At 44.2% G+C, this 20006-nt stretch overlaps 1 protein-coding gene across 1 annotated transcript in view; it reads left to right on the forward strand.

Annotated features, from left to right (window-relative positions):
* SH3TC2 (SH3 domain and tetratricopeptide repeats 2) overlaps positions 1 to 20006 on the forward strand; it is a 190077-nt gene that overhangs the window by 103701 nt on the left and 66370 nt on the right. The window contains 3 exon segments of the mRNA XM_073620584.1: positions 10902 to 11045; positions 12661 to 12868; positions 19653 to 19734. Of these exon segments, the coding sequence (XP_073476685.1) occupies positions 10902 to 11045; positions 12661 to 12868; positions 19653 to 19734 (434 nt within the window).

Here is a 20006-nt window from a genome sequence, read left to right on the forward strand (position 1 = left end):
AGAGACTTCTGGCCTTTGTCCAGGCGACCATCCCGGAAGCAACAATGGAGACATTGCTCAAGAAAATTGGGGTCTTGAGGAACATGTATAAGAGGGAGCATAAGAAGATCCAGGAATCAAGGAGATCAGGAGCATCAGCAGATGATGTTTATGTACCCAGGCTGTGGTACTACAATCAACTCCGTTTTCTGGATGACCAGAATGAAGCCAGGCCATCACTTTCAACCCTTCCCTCCACCCTTCCCTCCACCCTTCCCTCCACCCCAGCAGAGGCTGATGAGGAGCAAGCTGGGTCTTCCATCCTGGATGAACCAGATATGACCATCTGGAGTTAGATAAATTATTTTAACAAATATTTACTGTACTAATATTAATGATGTTAACTGGATGTTATAATTGTCTAAAATAATTTGGCACTCAAAATTGTGTATACATATCAATTGACAGTAGTGGCTAAATATGTTTGGCACCTGCTTGAAATAATTAGGGTGTCTGATTAGACTCTTTTATTAAAGAGATGTATTCACATTGAATTTGCTATTCATGAGAAGCAAACTGTGTGTCATTGATGAACCCCAAAAAATATACTCAAACTATTGTCCTTTTTTTATACACAGGATGAGTCCATCCAGGAGGAATGTGGGGAAAGTGGCAGGCAGGAGGAGACCGGGCCCATGGACAGCCTGGAGGAGGCCGGATTCACCATCATCCTGGAGGAGGCTGGGCCCAGTGTCAGGCAGGAGGTGGCTGCTCCCAGTGAGGTGGCTGCTCCCAGTGAGGTGGCTGCTCCCAGTGAGGTGGCTGGGCCAAGTGAGGTGGCTGGGCCCAGTAGGAGCCTGACCGAATCCCAAGTGCCTCCCCTCCACCTTCCCAAAAAAAGGGCCAGGAAGGGGATGGTCACACAGGACGCATCCCTGCGCCTCATGCAAGAGGCCACCCGTTTTTTAAGGAGCCCCCCCGAAGCGGAAGAATCCTATGGCTGCTACTTAGCCAGCAGGCTTCTTCAGATGGATTGGGAGCAGCGCCTCATTTGTGAGCGCCTATTTGGGGAAACAATCCATAAGGGGCTGCAGGGCACGCTAACACAAAACACCCAACTACATGAGGCAGCCCCCCCTCCTCCTCCTCATCCTCCTCCTCCTCCTCCTCCTCCTCCTCCTCCTGCCACAACTGAAACACCAGAGCCACAGCCTCAAAAGAAGGCTACAGGGAAGGCTGCAGGGCAGCGTGGAGGAAAGGCTGCAGGGAAGAGAAGAAAGTGATGACCTGGGTTCAGTCTGGTCTGACAGAAGACGCAGGCTGTTGTAGGACCACAGTCTGGGGACATCTAGATCATCTGCTGGTGCTGTTGATCTCTGGGATTCTTGGACCAGATTGTGCTCCCTCTTATATGGACTCCGCAAGATCCCAATTTTCTGGTACACCTACTTTTTCCAGCGTTGACTTCCTCTTTATTTTATTTTGACCATGAATAAATGGATCTTTTTTGAGTTTAGCAAAAGACTTTATGTGTTTTCTTTGAAATCATTGATTTTACACACAATGTTAAATTAACAAGGGACAACAATCTCATTGAGTTTTAAAAAAAACACACCAAAAATACATTACTAATGTTAATAATGTTCAAGTGGTAAGTCTTGAAAATAAAAAAATTTACATAACCAAAAACGGTGCTTTGGGTTAACTTTATCTAAAAACTAAAAAATAATCACTATAAAAAAAAAACAGAATAATGGGTTCTTTGTGGTAACTTTACAAACCTAAAAAAAAAAAAAAAAAAAAAAAAGGGGAAAAAGTATTATTAGTATGGAAACATTGTTTTTAAAATGCATACTATATCATTCATGAGATCAAAGAGAAAAAGAATCCAGAAATCAGTTTGGGAGAACTCTGATTATGAACAGCAAAACACCTTCGTTCTTTAGAGCCTTCGTAAAGAAGAAATAAAATGCGCTGCATTCAACGATCACAGATTTTGCAGCGTGATGAATGTGCTACCTACAATACGAACACTAGTTTTACTAGACCGAGTGCTTCCGTTTAGTTTTTGCTTATGAGCATGCGTCGTTTTTTTGTCCGTCGGACTAGCATACAGACGAGCGGACTTCGGGGTCCGTCGTAGTTACGACGTAAAGATTTGAAGCATGCTTCAAATCTAAAGTCCGTCAGATTTGAGGCTAAAAAAGTACGTTGAAAGTCCGGAGAAGCCCACACACGATCGGATTACCAGCCAGCTTTAGTCCGTCAGCGTCCGTTGGACTTTTGTAGACGAAAAGTCCGACCGTGTGTACGCGGCATAAGAATATTGTTTAGTGTCACTTTAATTGATTGATATGCCTAGTTTAGTGTCACTTTAATTGATTGATATGCCTAAAACATCTTCATGACAGGTCCTCTTCACTGGCAGCTTCAGTCGCCATTACTTGTACATGATATAATTGAAAACAATAAGTACAAAGTAATTTGTTTTAAGTAGGCACAAATGCTGCAGTAATAATAATAAATTTGCGCTATAAGCAAATATAAAGGATCATACATAGTATGTATACACAAATATCTAAATGTGATATAGTGAACAGTAAATTATAACGTGAAAAAAATGTATCCACCTCTCAAATTGCAATAAATGAAACATAACGTAATGTCCACAATAGGTTGCAAATGTAGCATAAATGAATGTGTACTTAGGTGAGGTGGGTTCTAAAATGGGAGATGATACAGCCAAAATGCTACAAAGCTCCCTGGGGCATGGATGGTGGAAAGCTGGATCCCAATATCAGAGTGGTAATCTATGTGTGGAGACCCTTACCAGAAAAGGTGGACCCCCTCCAGCACAGGGTCATTCGAGCAGACAGATTACCCTCTGTGGGGGACTGTAGGACCTTCTGATATGTGGTGTCTCCGGTCTCTGGATCGCTTCAGATGATGGATGGAGGTGTCACATAAGGGTACGGATAAAGCACGAAAGGATAACTTGTCTGGCTCTGAAATTAAACCACTCGGGCTCCAGGCCCCAAGTGGAAAAGCGGAAAGACAAGGGACGCTGATCGTGTAGTAGAGCGAAAGCACTTTATTCATAAAACATGCAGATACCCGCAAATGACATATACAAACAGGTAAAAAAGCCGGTTGGACAAACGAAAAAACAAAACACCCGCGTGCCGGGGTCACATGTGGTGTGATGGCGTCAGCACAACGCACCGCCCTACATGTTTCGCAATTCCTGGGGCCAAAAGTTATCGCGTTTGCGCAAAAGTTATCGCGTCTACAAAATAGGGGATAGATTTATGGCATTTTTATTAATAATTTTTTTTTATTAGTAATGGCGGCTATCTGCGATTTTTATCGTGACTGCGACATTGCAGTGGATAGATCGGACACTTTTGACACTATTTTGGGACCATTGTCATTTATACAGCGATCAGTGCTATAAAATGCACTGATTACTGTGTAAATGTCACTGGCAGGGAAGGGGTTAAACACTAGGGGGCGATCAAGGGGTTAACTGTGTTCCCTGGGTGTGTTCTAACTGTAGGGGGATGGGCTCACTAGAACATGACAAAGATCACTGCTCCCGACCACTGGGAGCAGTAGCTCCCTGTCATGTTGCTAGGCAGAACAGGGAAATGCCTTGTTTACATCTCCCTGTTCTGCCTCCCCGTGCCATAATCGCGGGTCACCGGAGAAGATCGAGTCTGCGAGACTCGTGGGCACGATCCCGCGACACGCGGCGGGCACGCACATGCCTCACCAGCGGTGTACGCGCGTCTGCTAGCCACGGATGATGCAGCAACGTACGGGTACGTTGTTTTGCGCACCCTTGCCCCTTTGCCGACGTATATCGGCGTGAGCTGGTCGGCAAGTAGTTAAAGTATAACTAAAGCCAAGACTTTTATTTTTATTTTATATAGAGTGGAGAGGGATTAGAATGCTTGCCAGGTTTTATGGTTGTCTGTGTCCCCTCGTTAGGCAGATTCACCCTCTCTAATTGTCCTGTTAACCATTGTCACTGAAAGAAAATCACAAATTCTGAGATGTCACCAAAACAAGATTATAGAGTAAATTTTTGAATAAGGACACTAGTTCTGATGATTCTGGTGACTACAAAGGATTCCTTCGCTTTGGAGGGATTTTCTTTTACTTCCTGTTTTGACTATATGACTTAAAGTGACTAAAAATCTCACAGATGACATAAAAAAATAAAAACCTGAAAAGGGTTATAACCCTCCCTTATGCTATCCAAAATAAAAAAAACAAGTTTTACCTTCAGTTCTATTTTAATGCATTCTTGGTTCATTGACCATCAAGTTGATAGAATAGGGTGTTCTACCACTTGTACACACTGTGCTCAAGTTGTGTTGGGGCATGCTGTAACATGCTCATCTGTTGTGCATGTGGTCTTTTAATACTTGTATATTATAAAATCAGAATGTTTCAATAGTGCACATGTAGGCAGGTTGCCTACAATGTGGGTTTTTGTTATAGAGCGTTAGATAGCTTGCTCATGCTGGGAAGGGGGTAACCAGATTCAAGCTCTTTTCCCAGGCTTAATGGGTCCTGCCCTCCATCCTGTGATATAAAAAAAGAGAGGAAGGCTGGGTCCCAGGGGGAGCTGGAGTTCTTTCCTGCTTCGCTCCTGTCCACAACTGACAGGGGATAGTAAGAAGGAGCCACTGTGCTAGGTAGTCTTTTGAAACACCCTTAACCCATAGCTGCCAACTGTCCCGAATTTCCCGGGACATTCCCGGGACTTGGACTTCATTCCCGGATTTGTGGCGTCCCGGGAAATGTCCCGAAAAATTCGGTTCCAGTTTTTGAAACCGCCGCCGCCGCTAGAGGTCGGCGGCTGGCGGAGACATTGTCTCCGCCGGCCGCCATTTTGTTGGAGTTCAGGAAGACGGCTGGGGGGGGGCTAGACGAAGCTTCTGCGTCGCCGCCCACCCCCTGCCCCGCTCCGCCTCGGCCCGCCCCGCCTCGGCCCGCCCCGCCTCGGCCCGCTCCGCCTCGCCCCGCCTCGGCCCGCCCCGCCTCGGCCCGCCCTGCTCCGCCTCGCCCCGCCTACCCCCCCGCCCCGCTGCCAGTCTGTTATGGAAAGGGGCGGGGGTTCTAGGTGGGGGGTGAGCGCGCGCACCGCTGTGGGACACGATGTGAGTGGGGGGGCACAGGGGACACCTGATGTGAGTGGGGGGGGCACAGGGGACACCTGATGTGAGTGGGGGGGGGCACTGGGGACACCTGATGTGAGTGGGGGGGGGCACAGGGGACACCTGATGTGAGTGGGGGGGGCACTGGGGACACCTGATGTGAGTGGGGGGGGCATTGGGGACACCTGATGTGAGTGGGGGGGGCACTGGGGACACCTGATGTGAGGGGGGGGCACTGGGGACACCTGATGTGAGGGGGGGACACCTGATGTGAGGGGGGGGGCACTGGGGACACCTGATGTGAGGGGGGGACACCTGATGTGAGGGGGGGACACCTGATGTGAGTGGGGGGGCACTGGGGACACCTGATGTGAGTGGGGGGGCACTGGCGACACCTGATGTGAGTGGGGGGGCACTGGGGACACCTGATGTGAGGCGGGGGCACTGGGGACACCTGATGTGAGGGGGAGCTCCGCCGGGGACTCCTGATGTGAGGGGGGGCTCCGCCGGGGACTCCTGGTGTGAGGGGGGCTCTGCTGGGGACACCTGATGTGAGGGGGGCTCCGCCGGGGACTCCTGATGTGAGGGGGGCTCCGCTGGGGACTCTTGATGTGAGGGGGGGCTCCGCTGGGGACTTCTGATGTGAGGGGGGCTCCGCCGGGGACTCCTGGTGTGAGGGGGGCTCCGCTGGGGGCACCTGATGCAAGGACGGACTCTGCTCGGACATCTGAAGCAAGGACGGACGGCTGGTGGCAGGCTCAGGGATCCCACTGATTCTGCATTATGGTGAGTTGAATGATTTCATTTTATATTACAATGTAATAATAGAAATAATGCGCTTCAATCATCCTGACACCATAACAACCATGGTGCCGGGATGATTGAAGCATTAACACCAGGTGTTTGGAGTATCTTTATCTGCTGATTGTTAAACTTTCTAGAATACACATATTTTTATTGTGTAGGATCTGGGGCTGCTGTCCCGTCATTTCCCTCTCTCTCCCCCTCTCCCCCCCTCTCCATCCCTCATTCATTTCAGACTCTAACCACACCCTCTAGAGCCACGCCCATTTAAGCCACGCCCACAATTTCGCGTAAACCACGCCCATTTTTCGGCGCGGCGCGCTTCGCGCGCCGCACTTGTCTGTTTTTGATAGGCCACGCCTGCTGGTGAATGCCCCGCCCCCTAATTATTGGACAGCTCCGCCTACAGCCACAAAAGTGTCCCACATTTTTTTTTTACAATGTTGGCAACTATGTTAACCCCTTCCCGCCGAGCGTACGCAGATGTGCATACTCGGCTTTCGGGGGTTATATCCCCTGCAGGTATCATCCCGGTACCGTTGTTTAGAGCCGGTGATTGGCTATCCGCATATAACAACCAATGCGGCTAAAAGCCGCTCGGCTGTTATACCGGAAGAGCGGGAGGGGACGTCCCCACCTCCCGCCGCCTCCCGCCGCCTCCCGCCGCCTCCCGCTGCTCTTACCGGGCCTCCCGGTCGATCCGGAGGCTCGTGACCAATCCGATGCCTCCGGCGGCTGGGGGCGGGCTGGAACGAAGCTGTGGGAGGCTTCGTTCCAGCCTTCAAATTGTAAACGCGGAAGCAACGTCATGACGTCACTTCCCGTTTACTCAGCTGCCAATGGAGCCGGTTTTAAAAAAGTATACAGTATTCAGAATCGCCGTTTTCGGCGATCTGAATGCTTTGAAGTGTAAAGGAGGGATGGGGGGTCTTTTAGACCCCCGATCTCTCCATAAAGATTACCTGTCACCACCTATTACTGTCACAAGGGATGTTTACATTCCTTGTGACAGCAATAAAAGTCATCAAAACATTTTTTTTTTTAAACACAATTTATGAATTTAAAAATAAATAAAATAAATAAGAAAAAAAACAATTTTTTAGTAAAGCGCCCCCCGTCCCCACGAGCTCGCGCAGCAAAGAAAACGCATACGGAAGTCGCGCACGCATATGTAAACGGTGTTCAAATCACACATGTGAGCCGCGATCGTCAGAGTGAGAGCAATAATTCTAGCACTAGACCTCCTCTGTAACTCTAACCTGGTAACCGTAAAAAAAATTTAAAGCGTCGCATATGGAAATTCTTAAGTACCGTAGTTTGTCGCCATTCTACGAGTGCGTGCAATTATAAAGCGTGACATGTTTGCTATATATTTACTCAGCGTAACATCATCTTTCACATTATACAAAATTGGGGTAACTTTTTTGTTGGGGATTTTTTAAAATTCATGAAAGTGTCCCTTTTCTAAAAATTTGCGTTTAAAACACCGCTGCACGAATACCGTGTGATATAAAATATTGCAACAATCTCCATTTTATTCTCTAGATTCTCTGCTAAAAAAATATACATAATGTTTGGGGGTTCTAAGTAATTTTCTAGTAAAAAATACGGATTTTAACTTGTAAACACCAAATTTCAAAAATAGGCTTAGTCGTGAAAGCGTTAAGATCTGAGAAACTGACAAGCTTTGGAAATTGCCACTAATGAATTCTCACCTTGTCAAGGTATGCCTGGGAAGCTTCAGTTCAGATAGTTAGGTTTGGAATGTACTGTTTGGAATATGCTACAAAAAGCCTTCGGTAGTTTTAAAACATTGTTGCCTGATATAATCGCACTGCAAAAATGGCAAAATGTGCCGTAGCCTTCCTGGCGGTTTTCCCGAGTGTGGCTCGGGGTTAAAATTCAGGACCATTAGCGGATCCTGGTGTGGCTTTACTTACCTTGTCCCTGGGATCCTGCGATGTCCCCCGCGCTGTCTGCGGGCTCCGTCCTCCTCCGAAGCCTCTCCGTGCCAGGCGCCGTTCCTCCGGGGGCGGAGCCTGGCGGCAAATTAAAAAAATTGTAAAATCATAACACATACAGTACTGTAATCTTACAGATTACAGTAATGTATGAAATTATTTCACATCCCTTTTATCCCCAGTGCTTTGTCCTATGCCCTGCATGCAGTTTTATGTTATATATACTGTTCTTTCTGCCTGGAAACTGGAGATTGTCCATAGCAACCAAAAAGTGTCTCTTTACATCAAAAGTGGCTTTAGACCAGCTAGAAAACAGCGATAGTAAATTAGAACACTTGCAGAATTGAGCGATAGTGAATCGTGGGGAAATTTATTTTATTATTAATTTTTTTTTTTTCAATTATTTATATTTATTTATTATATTATAATTTATGTTTTTGTGTTTCAAACTTTATCATACCCGGGATATCTACTAGACTCTTGTTTGGACAGATTTAAGTGTGTTATTGTTAAGATTTACAGACCTACAATATAAAACGCCAAATTTCCATGCAAAATAATTGTACCGCTTTCAGCACCTAAAATCCGAAATAATCATACCGCCAGGGAGGTTAAAAATGAATGAGGCCTTACAGTGCTGAAGTTCAGGCTTCCAGAAAGGAGAGTGTCTTCCTGGTAGCAGAGTTTGTCCTATCACCCTTCTTGCTTTTCTTGTCTCTAATCTGTGTTCCCTCCACACAGTCTGTGTCATTCCTGATGTCATCTTCCCCCTTTCAGCAACAGTTATGCCGCGTACAGACATTCCGAAAACAAAATCCTGGATTTATTTCTGAAGGATGTTGGCTCAAACTTGTCTTACAGACACGGTCGCACAAATGTTGTCGGAGATTCCGATCCCCAAGCTCACATCGAACATTTGTTGTCGGAAACTCCGACTGTGTGTACGCGGCATAAATCTTAAAGCTGGCAGTTGATTGGCCTCTAGTGGCTCTGATTTTAGGCACAGTGCCAAGAATAGAGAGCAACCGAACATGTGCAGAACAAGGCAAGACTTGATTTTGAACAGTGCAGACACTTATTTTTAATGTTTTATCTAGCTATATACTGTATATATAGCTATATAAGCTATATATTTGAAAAGCTTTACGGTATGTTTTATATACATTTTATATGCAAAAGGAGCCAGCCTGAAGTGTTCTATCAGGACTTAATTTTCTGACTTAAAGCAGAGTTCCACCCAAAAGTGGAACTTTCGCTGATCTGCTCCTCCCCCCTCTCCAGTGTCACATTTGGCATCTTTCAGGGGGAGGGCGGGGGACGGGTACCTGTTTTGACAGATACCCTTCCTCACTTCTGGGAGACTGCACCGCGGTCCCTCAAAAGTTCACCCCCTCTTCCTTTCCCCGCCGCCGGGCCAGTTAGAAAGCACAGCATGCTTTGTGCATGTGCAGTTGGGAGCCAGCCGTGAAGCCAAAAGGCTTCACTTCCAGTTTCCCTTACCAGGAATAGCGGCGGCAGCACCCGGGAGCTAATCCAAAGATCAGCTGGGGTGCCGACATCGTGGGCTTCCTGGATAGGTAAGTGGCCATATATTAAAAGTCAGCAGCTACAGTATTTGTAGCTGCTGAGTTTTAATTATTTTCCCCCAGGCTGGAACTCCTTTTTGAGTTCCACTTCACATCAGAGTAGTGAGGTAAACTTGTGTTCCGTGCTCTCTTCACGTACCGCGTTCAAAGCACACTGCACTTGCGATCTGCAGTGAGTGTCAATATTAACTTAACACCTCATACAGGGTTACAAACACAGTGGGGTGTATTTACTACAACTGGAAAGTGCAAAATCTGGTGTAACTCTGCATAGAAACCAATCAGTTTCCAGGTTTTATTGCCAGAACTTAATTGAACAAGCTGAAGTTAGGAACTGATTGACTATTCGATCTGGCATGATTTCAGCCTATTCAAATGAATGGGCTGAAATCGCACTGGACCCGGATTGCATGTGAATCGCATATGTGTTCCGAAGTGTGAACCGGCCCTTAAGCTGGTACACCAAAAGGTAAGATTCAGTATTGACTGCATGAGTACAATACTCACTTGTTCATTCTGCCTTTTCCTTTGGTGATTTCTGTACATGGTAGTGACATGGAATATTACAATAAACATTCATATTCTCAGCTTCCTAGTAGAAGTACACATCATATTGCTCCTACTGCAATTTCTTGTTTAACCACTAGATGTCACAGTTTCCATAATTGTTCAATAAAAGTCTTTCTATCTGTATGTATATATATACATACAGTATGTATGTATGTAACAGTACATACAGTACAGTTACAAAAATTACAACAACAAAATGACACAGGTGGACAATATCACTTCCTTTTTCATACCTCCCAACGTTCTGAGATGAGAAAAGGGATGCCCATCACACCTCCAGTTATGCAGACCATTAATAATGTATTTGTCAGAATGTATTTGTCAGAAATCCATATTTTTTTTTTTCCAACATTACTTTTCCTTTATGCTGGCTATTCAAAGTAACAAACAAGGCAATTCAGAGATAGGATGAAACTTTTAGTGCAAAATAACACATGGTAGTTAGTTTAGTACATTTTCATAGATACATGTATATCAGACTAAAATTAGAGGGACAACTCTTATTTAGACAGTAGGAATAAAGGATGGGGGAGGGGGTTGGCTTCTAAAGAGGGACCATCCATCCAAATTAGGGATAGTTGGAAGGTTTGCAGGTTTGCTAGTTGCCTGGCATCTCCAAAGCGGTAAGATATGGAGGATAAGTGATTGTAGTGAACTACAGTGTTCCCTTTAATTGCCAATCTCCAAATCTCTCTATTTCATACAGTAACAAAAATACAAAAGAGGAAGCATGAAAAAGGATAAAGTAACATTATACATATAAACACTGCAAACATAACTCAAAATATGTCCTGAATATTTATCTAACTATATTTATCTTAACCATACTTATTTAGGTATTGTGGCTTGCACTTTAGAACATCTGCTCTTCGATGAGAGGTACTGGTTGAATTCTGCACTGGTAGAAGACACTGAAGTACAAGTATCTGTAAATCAGGATGAATTGGCAACACTGTATCTTGGTCTCCTTCTCCAGGAAGGTATGGAACACCTATATGACATTTGCATAAGCCTTCTGTAAGCTTATGATTATAGTTTACAGCCCCTAAAGTGTCCCCACTCCCACTGGTGTCCTTCACTCCCCTTTACATCATTCCCCTCACAATAGTGTCCTCTGCCCCCCACCCCCCCTCACACAGTAGTTCCCCCCCCCTCCCACAATAGCCCCCCATACAGTAATGTCACCTGCCTCCCCATAGCAGCACCCCCCCATGCGATGTCCTCTCTCCTCCCACTAAAGTGTCATCTGCCCCCCCAAAGCAATGTCCTCTGATCCCTTCACACCCTCCCCCCCACTGTAGTGTCCTCTGCCCCCCCCATGCAGTGTCCTCTTCACCCCCCCTGTAGTGTCCTCAGCAACCCCCACCAATGCAGCGTCCTCTGTCCCCTTCACCCTCCCCACATTTGTGTCCTCTGCCCCCCCCAAAACACCCTCCCCCCACTGTAGTATTCTCTGCACTCCCCCCAAGTGCAGTGTCCTCTTTCCCTTTCACCCCCTCCATACTGTCCTCTGCCCCCCAAAGCAATGTTCTCTGACCCCTTCACACCCACCCCCCACTGTAGTGTCCTCTGTGCCCCCAAATGCAGTGTCCTCTGTCCCCTTCACCCAACAATATAGTGTTCGCAGTGCTGCCCATGCAGTGTCCTCATCACCCCCCTCCCCACTGTAGTGTCCTCTGCTCCCCCCCCTGCAATGTCCTCTGTCCCCTTCACCCCATCCCCACTGTAGTGTCCTCTGCCCCCCCACCCCATGCAATGTCCTCTGCCCCCCCAAAGCAATGTCCTCTGATCCCTTCACACCCTCCCCCCCCACTGTAGTGTCCTCTGTGCCCCCCCATGCAGTGTCCTCTGTCCCGTTTACCCCCCCCGTAGTGTTCTCTGTCCCCCTTACCCCATCCCATACTGTAGTGTCCTCTGCCCCCCATGCAATGTCCCCGTCTCCCCTACACACCCCTCCCCCCACTGTAGTGTCCTCTGTGCCCCCCATGCAGTTTCCCCTGTCCCCTCTACCCACTCACTGTAATGTTCTCTGCCCCCCCAGTGCGATGTCCTCTTCACACCCCCCCATGTAGTGTCCTCTGACCCCTTCAACCCCCCCCCACGGTAGTTTCCCCTGTCCCCTTCACACCAGTGTGTAGGTAGCAATCTCCTACCTTACACCAGTGTATAGCAGAGCAGAAAACGTGAGAAGTCACAGTACTGGATAGAGGGTGGGGGCGGGATCTGATAGAGTTAACTTTTTACATGAACAAGCTGGTGATTGGTTGCTAGGACTGCCCAGCAACCAATCACCTGCTGATTAATGGATAACGTTAATTCCAGCAGCTCCTGCCCCCGCTCTCTATCCAGTACTATGACTTCTCCCGATCTCCGCCTTACAGTGAAGAGGAGAGCGGCAGCAGTGGATGGAGGAAGGTCTGTGTGTGGGGCTGTGTTCCCATATGACCCGTCAGCTACCCGCGCTCGATGGGATGATCGCGATTGCCGGCTTGCTGACCCTCCCCAGACTGGATACACAATAGTATGGTCATAGTAAAAAGTACTCCCTCAGAATTCAAGTATATCTGATTCTTTCTGTAATCTTGTAAAATGTAGGGTGCTTTTATGCTCGAGCTGTGGTTCATGATGCTGGAGCTCAGGTGGATGAAGGAAAGTCAGAGTTCCTTGCAGTCTCTATGAATGATGTAGTCTATATGAAGGACATCGGTGATGAGTCATCATGGGAAGGCCAGTCCCTGAGTACAGGGGAGCGTGGATTATTGCCCATTATATCAGTGGAGCCACTGCCTCATCCTTTTTACCAGTAAGTGTTCTGCCTCCTTTCATGCATCATAGTATACAAATAAATAGAGTATTTTATTGTGACTGAAAACACTAGCTAAAAATGACCAACCCATAGATAATTTATGATGTAGAAAGGTACAAAGCAGGAGAGTAAAAAAGTGACTATATTTACTTTAATTAAAGTTGTTCTAAAGCCAACATGCATTAAGGAAAAATGTCAAGTTGTATCGCCTCCACTTCTGCCTAAACACTTACCTGAGTCCTTTCTCGATCCAGTACTGTGCCTGTCTGCAGCTGTGCTCTCCCCTCTTTCTCTTCTCACAGGACACAGAGGCAACAGTGTTAGCCATTGGTTCCTGTTGCTGTCAATAAAATCCTTTGAGGAGGGAATGGAGGCGGGGCCAAGCCAAACTGTACGTGTTTATGGTAGCACACATCCACTTGGGGGTGCACCCACACCAGTGCCCCTATAGCAGCTTGCTTTCTATGGGGGCACTCGCAGGAGAGAAGAGTGCTGTCGAGGAACCCCAGAAGAGGAAGTAAGGTGCTGTTTTGTGCAATACCATTGCACAGAGCAGGAAAATATAACTTCTTTTTTTTTTTAGGAAAAAAAAATGATTAGCCTTTATAACAACTTTAAGAAAAATTACATGGATTTTTTTTTTTGAGAAACGCATCTAAGCACCATTTGGATTGAAAATGGGTCACTAAAATCATGGTATATGTAGTAGTAGTTCGCTACATGCAGCTTGATTTGTTCTGTAATGTTATAGATGTTTTGGAAGTTGTCCAAGCCACTTCTGTTCTAATAAATGCCGGGAAAATATCCAAACAGCTAGCACCACCACCTTGATCCTGCTACCACAGGAATTGAGGTGTAAAAATTGTGGAAACAGCATATACTAGTTACATAATAACATCCAGTTTGCATGGGTGAAGGTGTGAATTTTTGTCAAAACACCTGGGTAGAGATGTTAAAACCACATTATTTACTGTATTAAAGACATGGGGGTTGATTTACTAAAACTGGAGAGTGCAAAATCTGGTGCAGCTGTGCATGGTAGCCAATCAGCTTCTAACTTCACCTTTTTTGATTAAGCTTTGACAATAAAACCTGGAAGCTGATTGGTTTCTAGACAGAACTGCACCAGATTTTGCACTCTCCAGTTTTAGTAAATCAAACCTGTGGTGCCAAAGGCCCATATCCCCAGTTCAATGATGGCTGTTTCCAGTTTGACATAGATAGCCCCTTTCACACCTCTTGCAATCCATTGATCCTCTCTGTCCAAAATGTGCATCCCATTGTCCTAATAAAAAAAAAAGTTCCCTTTTCATTAAGGTGCTTGACCTTAGCCTCAACACCACCTATTTTAAGGATAACTTCTACAGACAGAAACATAGCTTTACATAGGTGTCCGTTTATGAAACTGAACAGCGGTGACCCTGAGGATCGCCACTGATCTCAGCTCATAAACAGTTTATGAAACAGAGATAATGGGGGAGAACTCGTTTGAACATGTTCTCCACCCGATTATCTCCGCACACTGAGAACCCTCATTGACTGACATAGCAACGGCCAGTTTATGAAGCTGTGATCTCAGCACCTCACTGGTGATCTGTGACAGAATTCACACTCCCAGATTCACCAGCTCAGAGGTGGAGAATCGGGGAGTGAAGAGAGAATCCCGGGGATCTGAGGGGGAAGAAGGAAGATTATTAACTTTCCTATACTTCGTTCAGTCCCCCCAAGACAGTAATCGTGTCCCCCTCTCATATTTATGTGTATATATATATATATATATATATATATATATATATATATATATATATATATATTATATATATATATATATATATATATATATATATATATATATATTATATATAATGTGTGTATGTGTGTATATATATATATATAATATATATAAAATATATATATATTTTATGACCCATTATATGACCCATTATATACCATTAATCAAGCCATCTGTCGGTTTACTAAGCAGTGATAATTTATCACTGCTTAATAAACAGACACCTCTGTGAATTTCTGGTACTGTAATCTCGTAAATTCTGATGAGATTCCAATATCAGGGGCCATTCTCCACTGTTGGAAGCGTTTGTAGATCGCTTCACTCCTCCAAAAGAGAAGCGATCTACTCCACTTCATAAACCGGCATCTAGAAGAGAACAATCTCCTCTGAGAATGCCAGAGAATGAAGCAGTGAATATATTTCACTGCTTCATAAATGGACACCCTAGTTACATAGGTGAGGTTGAAAAAAGACACAAGTCGATTAAGACCAACCTATGTGTGTGATTTTATGTCAGTATTACATTGTATATCCCTGCATGTTGTGGTCGTTCAGGTGCTTATCTTATAGTTTTTTTAAATTATTGATGCTCCCCGCTGAGACCACCGCCTGTGGAAGAGAATTCTACATCCTAACCGCTCTTACAGTAAAGAACTCTCTACGCAATTTAAGTGTAAACCGTTTTTTTTTCAAATTTTAGTGAATGGCCGGGTCTCTGTCGTTCGCAGAAAAATTTATCCCTATTGTGGGGTCACCAGTACGGTATTTGTACATTGAAATCATAACCCCTCTCAAGCGTCTCCTCTCCAGAGAGAATAAGTTCAGTGCTTGTAACCTTTCCTCGTACATCCAGTTCCAGTACATCCTTCCTGAGGACTGGTGCCCAGAACTGGATGGTATACACCAGGTGCGGTCAGACCAGAGTCTTGTAAAGTGGGAGAATTATAATTTTATCTCTGGAGTTAATCCCCTTTTTAATGCATGCCAATATTCAGTTTGCTTTGCTTGCAGCAACTTGGCATTGCATTCTATGGCTGAGCCTGTCATCTACCTTTTCCATCCTAGATTCCTTTGCTCAGGGATCACCTGTATCTCCAATTGTAGCTAACAGGAGAAGTTGGAGAAGAGATCCTTGATCTCTTTCAGAGGAAAAATACCATGACACTGCGTCAAGTGAGTGGAAACCCCAATTTGACAGTGGTTATTGGATCAGGTGTAAATAAATAAAAAGTAACACACCAAACAGCTAGCTTTTCAAATTGTGTGTATTTATGAAAGGAATCATTATATAAAGGCCTTTATGATTAAGCCACGAATAGGGCGAAATGCATATGAGGAGTTCTCTACGGGTGGAGAACAGGAGCTGAAGCCATCTTTTACCCATCTCATGACATTTATGCAACAGGGAGTGAGTGTCTGTATGCAGACAGCCACCATTTTGTTTAAATAAATTGTAGTACATGCAGAAGATCTCCCCACAGTTCTTCTTACTAGACAGATGCAGACTCAGCTACCAGCATCATATAGGTACATTTTCTATAGAATAGGGAGGAGATACAGGCAAAAAGTACAGCAGTTAACAAACATCATCAATATGCATGGTTAGAACAGTGAGGAGGTCCCACTTGAGAAAGGGGTCTTTACCCTGAAACGTTGTGATCCCCACCTCCAGCTGATCCTAAGGGTCCCCATGCCAGTTGAAGGTACTTTCTGGTACCTATCCATGTGTATACTGATTAATTGCTATACTTTTAGCCTTGATCTCCTCCCTGTTCTAATGAAAATGTATATGATGCTTGTAGCTGAGAGTTTGCTTCTGTCAAGATAGAGGAACTGTGTGGAGATCTTGGCTTCTACTACAAATTATTGTTATGTCTTTATATGATGCTTCCTTTCATAGATATATGAAATTTGAAAAAGCTAAAGGGTTGGGGGGCTTATTATTTATTTTGAGTTTATTATTCTTGGGTTTTTCTTGAAGAAACTGGTTCTAACACCTGCATTTGTGTAATTAAAGTGATTTTAAACGATCCCCTTGTACAACAACCCAATAGAAATGAAAGGAAAAACGTTATTGTACAGATATAAAAAAAAATTATAAATACCTTTTTTTCCCCCTTTTTTAAAGTGATCACATTCCCTCTGTTCGCAGTTGCATAAGAGCTGAGGGGAGGAGAAGCAGCAGCACACTGATCTTTCCAGTGAATGGCTGTGCAGCAGGGGGTGTCAGGACAAGTCTGATCATTGGAGGAGAGCATACTGAGTTGACCATATAGCTAGAGAACTAACAATGGTGTGTTCTCCTGCTTAGTGTGGTCAGTTTGTCATAGGAAAGCAAGGGGACTGGCATGAACACCAGAGATTCTCATACAAGTACATGGTACAGCAGGCACATTTCAGAAATATGAAGTGTTGGGGCAACAAAAGAAAATTGTATAATGTATGGGCAGCTTTAGGCTGGCCATACATTATACAATTTACTTGTACAATTTGCTTTAGTTTTTTCAATTTGTATGCAATCAGGCAGGCCCTTGCACTACATAGTTGAGGGTAAATCTAACAGAAATTGAATAATAAAATTGTATTATGTATGGGCAGCCTTAAGCCGCGTACACACGATCGGATTTTCCAACGGGAAATGTGTGATGACAGGCTGTTGGCGGATAATCCGACCATTTGTATGCTCCATTGGACAATTGTTGTCAGATTTTCCGCTGACAAATGTTGGATGGCAGGCTTTAAAATTTTCCGCGGACAAATGTCTGTTGTCGGATTTTCCGAGCGTGTGTACACAAGTCCGTCGGACAAAAGTCCAAAGTACAAACACGCATGCTCGGAAGCAAGGACAAGCCAGAAGCGGTCGGTCTTGTAAACTAGTGTTCGTAATGCAGAATTAACATTCGTGGCGTGGCAGATTATTAAATCTCGAAATGCAGCGCACAATTCTCTTCTTCTTTAATGGGATAATAATGAAGCTGCTTTGCTGGTGATACTGATGGAGTTATTGCAAACAAATTTTCAAAGGCTTTTTTTTCTAGTGATATCAAGAATAATATTGTTATGCTTGTTTTTTTTTTTTTTTTGGTGCAAGTTACCACAACACCATTATCCCGTAGTTTTTACAACTATGTTGGTGTTCCTTGTTAATTTTACATTGTATTTTTTAAAATGTAACTGCCTACTCCCAAACTGTCTTTTGAGGTAAAACACATAGCCAAGTATTATGCTCCACAATTTTTTTTTTATTCTGCATTAAAAAAAAGAAAACAAATAAAATTAGACATGCTATCTGCCAATAAAACTTAACCAAAAAGTGCATTCTATGCATCCAAAAATATAGAAAATACACCAAATCAAATCATTATTCAACCAAAAAATAAAATAAAAGCCTCATGCATGTGTCCTGCTTCTTAATATAGGGGGTCAACAATGCCAAGAGTTGGTGAAAGCAGGGGTCCGTCATCCAGAGATAATTCCGAATATCATCTGGATTATTTTCCTGGAGCTCCCGCAGCAAAGGCATATGACATAATTGGTCACGATTAATAAAGCAACCAATTTTTGGTCCAATAAATCCTTCTCATCCTGTTCCTGGACTGGACTTGGGTCAAAGTAATAACTCCAAGGCCAATAATAAATAACACGTTATCTCCTCTGATCCCGCAACATGACTGGTTGGCGAACTGCCGTTCAGAAACAAACTGAAAAGTGCGAAATAAAAAGTGCGAAATGAAAAGCACAAAATGAAAAATGTGAATCAACACTCACCAAACTTCTACTAACACAAAATTAGTAGAAGGAGCCCAAAGGGTGGCGCTAAAGAGCTGAAGAACCACGTAGTACGTCACTACGTTCGTGTTTGTTGGCCGACAATTCCTTGCCGTTTGTATGCAACACAAGTTCCCGGCCAACGCCCTTTGGACGAAAGTCCGAGGTTTTGTCTGCGGAAAATCTGATCGTGTGTACGAGGCTTTACTGTTTATGTGCTGATATTCTAATTTGGATGTGCATTATCCTAATTTTTGTTTTTGTTTTACTAAATATATCAGAACAGGTGTCCCCATCATGAGACATCCCTTCACTTTCTGTTCTGGTGAACACTGTTAAACTTAGGATTTCTATATATATATAATAAAGTGCAGCGCTAAAGTCCCAAGCATGAACTAGGAACATAAGTAAAACATGTGTATGTCTGTGAAAAATTGGGACAGATCCTAAAAAATATTGTAAATTAACACAATAGAAATGAACAAGTGAGATATGGACAGAGAAATGTCTATAGTGCAATGTGGTATATTCTGGGGCCAGAGTCCATGAACGTAGAATCAATGGAGGTCCTCTCAACCAGGAAAGGAGCTTGAACACTGGACGGTGAACTGGTACTTAGATGTAAGGCCACCACAGGTAACACGCCACAGACATCAAAAATGAAAGAGATTAGGTACTCTTACCAGATCCGTAGGACGTATCTGCCGTATAGCAGTACGTCTGTTTAGGCATGAGGAGGTAACCTCCCGTGGTATCCACTCGGATGTTGTCCCGTAGGTCACGATCACCAATGAAGGGTGGTTGTCCTAAGTGGAAGTTGAACCGCTATCACGCACACTTTCCAGTTCCGGAACAGAAAGATCAGGAGGAACTAGTTGCGGATGGAGTCATGGAGGAAAAAAGAGAAAGACTCCACATGGTCAAAAATGAGGGGTTTTAATGAATAAACACCTTTACAGGATAAAAAGTGATCACAAACTAATAAAAAATGGCAATGTGAGAAGCTGAAACGCCAGCCCAATGGATTTCCCCTCACTTTCTGTCCTAGTAATAACAGTAACCAGGGCAGGGATCGACCGTGAATCTACCACTTTAAATACTGCTAAGCACTCTGTACCTGCAAGAACATCATTACCTGCAAGAACATCATTGCTAAATAAATAAACAGCTGTTAGTCAACAAAGGCTAAGAGCTAACTATGTTTTATTTATTTCTCTCTAGATGGTTTCTAAAAGTGTACCCTATATCCTGTAATGTGACAGAGCAGAACTGCCGTAACATCACATCTCAGCCAATAGGTAAAGTTCCTTCCTGTAACACACACAGACCTCCTATTGTTTAAGTTGCTCATATCTGTTATAAGCAACACAATCTGCCTTTGTACTGAACTGTGGATTATAAATGTAATGCTTATATAATAAATTATAAAAAAAAACAAATAAAGACTGAAGAAGGATTTTGTTTGTGTGAGATACACTCACTCTGTACCTTTATCAAAATTTAAATAAAAGATAGTGGGTTTGAAATTGTTAGATTTAGATAGATTAGATAGATTTATGTAGAACACATTGCAAA

This window comes from Aquarana catesbeiana, linkage group LG03, assembly GCF_042186555.1.
Source record: "Aquarana catesbeiana isolate 2022-GZ linkage group LG03, ASM4218655v1, whole genome shotgun sequence".
Taxonomy (NCBI): domain Eukaryota; kingdom Metazoa; phylum Chordata; class Amphibia; order Anura; family Ranidae; genus Aquarana; species Aquarana catesbeiana.